This window comes from Lycium ferocissimum, chromosome 3 (assembly GCF_029784015.1).
Source record: "Lycium ferocissimum isolate CSIRO_LF1 chromosome 3, AGI_CSIRO_Lferr_CH_V1, whole genome shotgun sequence".
Classification (NCBI taxonomy): Eukaryota; Viridiplantae; Streptophyta; class Magnoliopsida; order Solanales; family Solanaceae; genus Lycium; species Lycium ferocissimum.
In genome coordinates, this window is record NC_081344.1 from 45833814 (window position 1) to 45841878 (window position 8065).

The window sequence follows — 8065 nt, forward strand, 5'->3', positions numbered from 1 at the left end:
CCTTAACTGGCATTCCGTTCATATTCCCTCCATTTCTGGAAAACTCACACAATCACACGTACACGCGAGGTGTGTTTTGCGCACCCGCAAATTTCTTCAAAAAATCCAAAATTTTAGGAGAGTTGGCGTATGCGCGGGGTGTCCGAATAACGGTGACCGCGTAGCCTTCTCACTCGAGTAGTCCGCTCGGGAACCTTGTGTCTAGTGAACCAACTCTTAGTCTACCTAGGGTAGAGCGAAAAACCAAAACCTTGTAAGGTCATGCATCACTTTAAGCCTAGGAAGCTTAATACCCTTAGTGTATTGAGTTCATTAGTCAACCTTACCAAATGTCCAAATGAGTCTATGACTCTAAGTGATACTATTCACGATTTATGTGCATTATTTGAAGGACAAATGTGTCGAACATGTGGACTTATTACTCTATAGATAAATATTTTAGGAAAACTAACATTTGCTGCAGGTTGTCGTGGAGCACCCAATTAACGCCGGAGGTTTGAAGACAACCAAAGCAAATTAATGGAGACGAAGTATTAGATATCTTAGATTAACTTTGAATTGTATTATTAATCGGCATGTAATATTTTTTATTATTCTTGTAAATTAGTTTTAGGAAGAGTTATGGAATGATACATAAAGACATATTTGTCCTTCAAATATTCGTTAGGCCTACCTCTGGCATAAAGAGGTCCCTTGCATTATAGAACGCGATGCATTATATGCAATAATGTGTTTATGTGCAATAAAATGTCCTTATCGTATACTGACTCGTTTTCATTTTTCTTTTTTTATTTTTTATCTTTTTTCCTTTTAAACTTATTTTCAAAACAAAAGGTTGACTTGTGCTAAAGGGGAACTGGCGGAGCATCCATATTTCACACGGTCTAAAGCCAAGAAATCAGACTCTGACTCATCACTAATCACCTGGTTAACTAAAAAGACTCGTTCTAAAATGGAGCAAAGTTTGATCAATGCAACCACTTCATCTGAGCCATCTCTTAGTTTACCGATCACGAGTGATCCCACATCCTCTAATGAACCGTAAACACATTTGGAGGTCATTGCTCGTCTGGAGCAACGAGTTGCTGAACTAAGTCACATGGTACTGCAAAATCGGTCATTTTCTCAAACTCCGCCACATATGACTCCATCTCAGGGGGTTCGTCAGACTTTGCCCATGCCACCTCCATTCCCAAACTTAGACGAACTTAACCAAGTGAACTATTTTACCACTTCTCAACCAGCTACTTCTGAACCTCTTACCCACCTAGTCACTCAAAATGCTCCTCTCTTGTTTACAGCTACTTCTTCAAAGACTCAGTACATACCGCCGGCACCTCATCAAGTTCCGCCGGTATATACTTATGCCACAGCCCCGCCATTGACACAAACCCAAGGACTATGTCACGCAGATGTTGATCATTATGTCGAAGTCGAAAAGGAGACAAGGGCAGTTAATGATGAAATGATAAATAGAAAGCTCAAAAGTTTGGAGGAGGCTATGAGAAGTTTACGTGGACTCGGTAGTAACCAAAGTGTGAGATATGAAGAATTGTGTGCATTTCCTGAGGTAGAATTGCCACCAGGTTACAAGATTCCAAAATTTGAGAAGTTTGATGGGTCGGGAAATCCTTTCTTCCATTTGAAAGTCTATTGCGAAAAGTTGATTGGCGTAGGAAAAAATGAAGGGATAAGAGTCAAACTATTTAATCAAAGTTTAAGTGGGAAAGCTTTGGAATGGTATTCCAAACAAGATACAACCAAATGGCGTACTTGGGATGACTTGGCAAATGCTTTTGTGGATCATTACAAGTTTCATGTTGAGATCGCTCCCGATTTATTTCAATTACAAAATTAAAGAAGAAGTCAGAAATCATTCCGAGAATATGCTATACGGTGGAGGGAAGAAGCATCCAGGGTACACCCTCCGATGGAGGAAGCAGAAATGGTCACTTTCTTCATTCAAATTCTAGAGCCAGAGTATTATGAACGTTTGGTGACAATGGGTGGAAAAGCTTTTGCAGAAGTGATCAAAGCTGGGGACATGATCGAAGATGGCATTAAGACAGGGAGAATAACAAGTCTAGCGGCATTGCAGTCTACTAGTAAGGCCATACAAACTGGCGCTCTCGGAAATGGAAAGAAAAAAGAAAAAGAAGCGACAACGGTAATGGCTCTGAGAAACACCACATACCACCATCAACAACCTCCACGATACCAGTCTAACGCTCTCCACCCACAATATTTTCAATATTCATCACATCCATACAACCAAGCTTTGTCATCTTACCAACCTCAATCACCACAAATTTCCTACCCCGTCTATCACACACAACCAACATACCGACCTCCACGACCACCAACATACCAAGCTCCACCATCACACTCTCATCATCCAAACAATGCATCCGCACCTCGCCCAAATAGACCTTTCCGTAATTTTACACCGCTAGGAGAGCCGTTAAGCGTTGTTTTTGAAAGACTGCAAGCTTCAGGCTTATTATATCCTGTGGAAGGTAGAATTCCGCATCCACTGCCCAGAAGTTTTGATCCTACTAAAACGTGTGCATATCATTCGGGGGTAAAAGGCCATGCTACCGATCGTTGTTACGCATTGAAACATAAGGTTGAAGATCTTATAGAAGCAAAACAGATCATGGTCAAACAGCCGACACCAAACGTGGATAACAACCCACTCCCGACACATGATGAGGCCTCGATAAATATGATTGGTATAGGTGAAAATGATGATGATCCGGCCAAATTTATAGTGCCTGTGAATAGCGTGGAAGATCATGATCTTATAGCCGTTGCTTCTCCGGCTATAGTGATAAGAGGTTTTGCACCTGCCGAGATATTAGGAGCTTCATCAACACCTGTGGAGTTAGTTCAAGCGCCAAATCAGTTGCCAGTACTCGATACCAAAGCCGTACCATGGAATTATCAACAAGCTGTGATGGAATGTCGAGGAAAAGAAACGATCGCTGACAAGAGTAAGACGTCAGGAATGACAAGGTCCGGAAGATGTTATACCCCGGAAGAGCTAGCTAGATTGAGGCAAACCAAAGAAGGCGATGTGCCTCCAAAAAGGGCTGTGACAGAAGCCGAGGCCGAAGAATTTTTGAGAGGAAGATTAAGGCCGTGAATACTCGGTTGTGGATCGCTGAAAAGACCAATGCCCGCATTCCTATCCTTTCTTTGCTTTTGAGTTCGGATGTACACAGAAATGCACTCTTGAAGATTTTAAGTGAAGCATGTGTTCCGACTGAAACAACTAGTGAGACATTAGCTGGAATGATTGAGCGCGTGCTTGACAGTCATCGAATCAGCTTCGATAATGAGAACTCGCCACCGCAGAGATGTAGTCACAACAAAGCACTCCATATAACTGTTAAATGTCGTAACATGTTTGTGTCTAAAGTGTTGATTGATGGAGGCTCTGGACTTAACATTTGCCCGCTAGCGAGTCTGAAGAAGATCGGATATAATACTAGCGAGCTTAAGACAAGTGATATGAATATTCGAGCATTTGATGGGGCTCAAAGGCGTCCTATTGAGAAATAGAGTTAAACGTGCTGATTGGACCAGTTGAGTTCATTATGGATTTTCAAGTACTTGATATCTCCACGACATACAACATGTTGTTAGGAAGGCCGTGGATCCATCTGGCTAGAGCTGTGCCATCTACTTTGCATCAAACTGTCAAATTTGAGTGGAATCAACAAAAATATGTGTACAAGGAGAATGTGACACGTCCATCTATCGAGAGCAATCTATCCCATTCATTGAGGCAACAGAGGGTTTGATGGAACAACTTACCATGCGTGGGAGGTTGTGAATGTTACTAGAGTGGGTGACGGGAGTCAAATTCAAGAATCGAAAATGTCATGCTCCGCAATCATGGTTGCAAAGGAAATGCTGAAAAATGGGTACCAACCCGGATTTGGGTTAGGGAAGACATTAAATGGGCGGGTTGAGCCTGTAGTCCTCCCTGCACAACAGTTTACATTTGGTTTGGGATACGAACCAACTGAGGAAGAGGTGAAGAAAGCACGAAAGAATAAGGGAAAGGAGATTTTCTTGCCGAAACCCATTCCTGATATTGATCAAACTTTCTCAAAACTTACCATCTCCAAAACTTCAGATTCGGCTGTTGAAGTTGCCTATGATGATATTGTGGAAGGGATCAAGAATTTGTTCGTGGAAGATGAAGATGATCATACTGTGGTAATTGAAGACATTGCTGAAACACCGACCTTATAAGCTGCCGAACCAGACTCCGAGTCAAGAATTGGATTTGCATCTCACCTCCGGTCACGGGAGTTTCGTAGTTTAAGTTTAAATTTTCTTTTGTAATAGGCCGGAGGCATAATTTGGAACCTTTTTGTTTTTGTCGTGTCGCCTCTATGTTTTGTAACGGCCTTTCTAAATTAAGATTTTGTCATTTGTTGTAATGAACTACGTTTGTCCTGACTTCCTTTTGGATACGTAGGCAGCCCATATCGGGTTCGGTCACTCTTTTCGAAATTTTCGCGTCTTTGTTTTGTAGGTTTGAACTACGTACGGCCTGATTTCCTTGTGGATACGTAGGCAACCCACATCGGGTTCGGCCCTCCTTTTATTAAAAATCTCAAAAGTTCTTATTTTACTCACGAACTACGTCTGGCCTGATTCCTTTGGGATACGTAGGCAACCCAAGGCGGGTTCGGCCCTTCTATTTTAAAATTTCAAAGTCTTGGTTTTATCCAACAATTTTAGTCCCTATGAGATACATGAGGATTTTGTGTAAAGTTTTGGTCTTCCCATCATTTAAATGTACGTGTCGTAGTATCTTGAAACTGGGACAAATTTTGAAATCAGTCAAATCGCTTTCAAAAGTTTTCGTTAACTTCTCACTTTTCGATTGTTTAGAACCAAGCGCCTCCAGGACTAGAAACTGGGACAATTTTTAGAAGTAGCACAAAAGTGGTCTTAAATGTTCAACAATTTTAAATAAAGTTTTGTCCATGTCTTTTTTGAAATGTCGCTTAGTTTGAATTTCAGTCTTCATAATTATTTTGTCTATTAGAGCCACTAAGTATCCCCTTTCGAAATCATCCAAAGCTCATTACTCTTAATATTCTTTATTACTTATTACTGAAACTCCTTGGCCAAGCAAAATATCTGGTGGGGCCTCGAAGAATGTGGACGCGATCGAGACAAGAATCAATTCAAGGACCAAGTTCCCCGATATGCACAAGTCAACAAATTTTCTTTTAAACTCACAATTTTTCTTTGATGAGACAGGTTTCAATTAACATGAATGTGGGGGCATATTTGAATTCCTTCAAATTTTAATTATGACGTGGACAAAGAGTTAGCTTTCTTCAAAACGCAAATATTCTTCAATGTGGATGTAAATTTAGCTTTCTTCAAATTTTAATTATGGACGTGATCAAATTTTGATTTATCTTCTCAACCAAGCTTTCTTCAAAAGCTCGTGGCATTTCTCGATGGATCAAGGGCACATGATCGTGGATTCAATGCTCTTCAAAGTGGATACGAATATGGTCACCTGTTATTGGTTTAAATTTCTCAATTTTGTCATCACTTTGTACATATTTATTTATTTTAAGTCGCTAACAAGTTCTTTTTAGAATGTGGTATTTAATGAGATGACAGGATCGAAATCTTGCATCATATGTTAAATCGTGGGGACAATTGTAGATTTAACTTCCGTCACAACGGGACATGAATTAGGATATGGAATTATATCTCTTCACAAGTGATTTTTGTGAATGTGGACATAAATGTGGATATACATTTCTACGTTACAACTTGTGAGAGCGGACGTGGATTTATATTTTAATATCGTGGATTGTGTGGACGTAGATTTATTTTCTACATTGTGGATATTGTGGACGTGGTCGTAGATTTATCTTTTTACATTATAAACATTGCGGACGTGGACGTGGATTTACCTTTCTTGTATTATAAATTTTGTGAAAGTAGACGTGGATTTATCATTTTTCGCCCGAATGACCTCGTGGATGTGGACATGGAAGTGGATTTATATTTTTAATTTTTGTGAAAGTGGACGCGGATTTATTTTCTACATTGTGAATATTGTGGACGTGGAAGTGGATTTATCTTTTTACATTATGAACATTGTGGACGTGGATGTAGATGTATCTCTTCGCTTTTTTTAAATTTGTGGAAGTGGGTGTGGATTTATATTTTGTACAGTGGAAGTGGATGTGGATTTATGTTTTTGTACCGTGGAAGTGGATGTGGATTTACGTTTTTGTACCGTGGAAGTGGATGTGGATTTATATTTTTGTACAGTGGAAGTGGATGTGGATTTATATTTCTGTAACGTGGAAGTGGATGTGGATTTACATTTTTTGTACCGTGGAAGTGGATGTGAATTTATATTTTTGTACAGTGGAAGCGGATGTGGATTTATATTTCTGTAACGTGGAAGTGGATGTGGATTTACATTTTTTGTACCGTGGAAGTGGATGTGGATTTATATTTTTTCTACCGTGGAAGTAGATGTGGATTTATATTTTTCGTACCGTGGAAATGGATGTGGATTTATATTTTGTACCGTGTAATGCGGACGTGGAAATGGATTTATCTTTTCGCCCTTAAAATCTGTGAAAATGGATGTGGATTTATATTTTCATACCATGAAATGTGGATGTGGATGTGGATTTATAATTCTACATTATAAAGTTCATGGAAGTGGACGTGGATTTATATTTTGCATTGTGGATTTTGGGGCATAGACGTGGATTTAAATTTATAGACAAAAGATTTCGTGGATGTGGATTTATCTTTACATTATAGATCTTGTGGACGTGGAAGTAGATTTATCTTTTGCACTTAAAGTCTGTGGAAGTGGATGTGAATTTATGTTTTTGTACTGCGTAACACGGACGTGGAAGTGGATTTATTTTTGAAGTTTGTGGGAGTGGATGTGGATTTATATTCTGTAAAGTGGATGTGGATTTATACCGTGAAAGTGGATGTAGATCTATGTTTCACCGTGGAATATGGACGTGGATGTGGATTTATATTTGTGCATAGTGAATTTTGTGGGTGTGGATATGAATTCATGAGTTTTTCGATATGGGCATAGATTTCCTGGATAAGGACGTGAATTTTTACTTATGCATAACGGATTTTGTACATAAGGGTCTGAATATGGTCATAAACTAGCTCCCCTTAAAAGAAGTGGCGTCATCATGATTTTAGCTTTTCTAAAAATAGACGTGGATGCGGATTTAGATTTCGTTAATGTAAATGTGGATGTCGACTTCAAGTGGAAGCCATAAATTCAATACATCTCCAAAGTACGATATGGATTCAACTTCCGAAACATGGGTTATAAGCATAAACTTCCTCAACCCTATTTCATTTACATATATTTCTTTATCACTAACAAATGTTTTAGCTTGTGGCTTTTTGAAAATGGCAAGATTTAAATGGCTCTGCACATCAACTCGTGGAACTTTATCTTACGCAGTGAACTGGGGCAAATTTGCTGAAGAGGAATATCAAACTCACAAGCAAAGGTCACGGATCTACTCTCGAACTCAATTCCGCCTACGTCCACAAATACGTGATACGTAGGTTAATTTCTCTTTCATATCCATCGCTAAAACTCTACTCAAGCAACTCCTTTCACAATCTTGTGTCCTTTCCTATATCCCAGTCTCACCATAATTCAATACTGGGGCAAAAGCGTAGCGTAGATATCGTCCGCTTCTTTTGAACTACATACAATTTGATTCTCGCGAAACCCGAGACATGTAGGCAATTCAAAACGGGTTCGGCCATAATTCCTTCCGCCCCCATAATATTTTCCACCAATTCTCCTAACCCATATTTCCTCAAGTTCTTCCGAGTTCACATTTATTGGTCGGAACAAAATCGGCTACTTCGTCAACTTCTTCGCCCGAAAACTCTTACATCGTCTCCGGTCAAAGAGGGGCATCTGTTGACACCCAATTTTGTCCCTCCTTTACTCCAATTTATTTCCTCGGGCTTCTAAATTTATGGACAAGCTAAACACTTTATT

General features: G+C 39.6%; 2 protein-coding genes across 2 annotated transcripts; both read left to right on the forward strand.

The window, feature by feature from the left end:
• Positions 1 to 1099: 1099 nt before the first annotated feature.
• On the forward strand, positions 1100 to 1858 carry LOC132048889 (uncharacterized). Its single transcript, XM_059439570.1, has one exon. The coding sequence runs from the start codon at positions 1100 to 1102 to the stop codon at positions 1856 to 1858; it is 759 nt and encodes a 252-aa protein (XP_059295553.1).
• A 72-nt stretch (positions 1859 to 1930) lies between these two features.
• Positions 1931 to 3564, forward strand: LOC132048890 (uncharacterized). Its single transcript, XM_059439571.1, has 2 exons — positions 1931 to 3141; positions 3225 to 3564. The coding sequence occupies exons 1-2, from the start codon at positions 1931 to 1933 to the stop codon at positions 3562 to 3564; spliced, it is 1551 nt and encodes a 516-aa protein (XP_059295554.1).
• Positions 3565 to 8065: the final 4501 nt, after the last annotated feature.

Bases quoted from the DNA above. Each gene is read 5' to 3' on its own strand.
- LOC132048889 (XM_059439570.1), top strand. From the start codon at position 1,100: ATGGTACTGCAAAATCGGTCATTTTCTCAAACTCCGCCACATATGACT.
- LOC132048890 (XM_059439571.1), top strand. From the start codon at position 1,931: ATGGAGGAAGCAGAAATGGTCACTTTCTTCATTCAAATTCTAGAGCCA. The intron at 3,142-3,224 runs GTGAATACTCGG...GGATGTACACAG, and splicing joins TTGAGAGGAAGATTAAGGCC to AAATGCACTCTTGAAGATTT.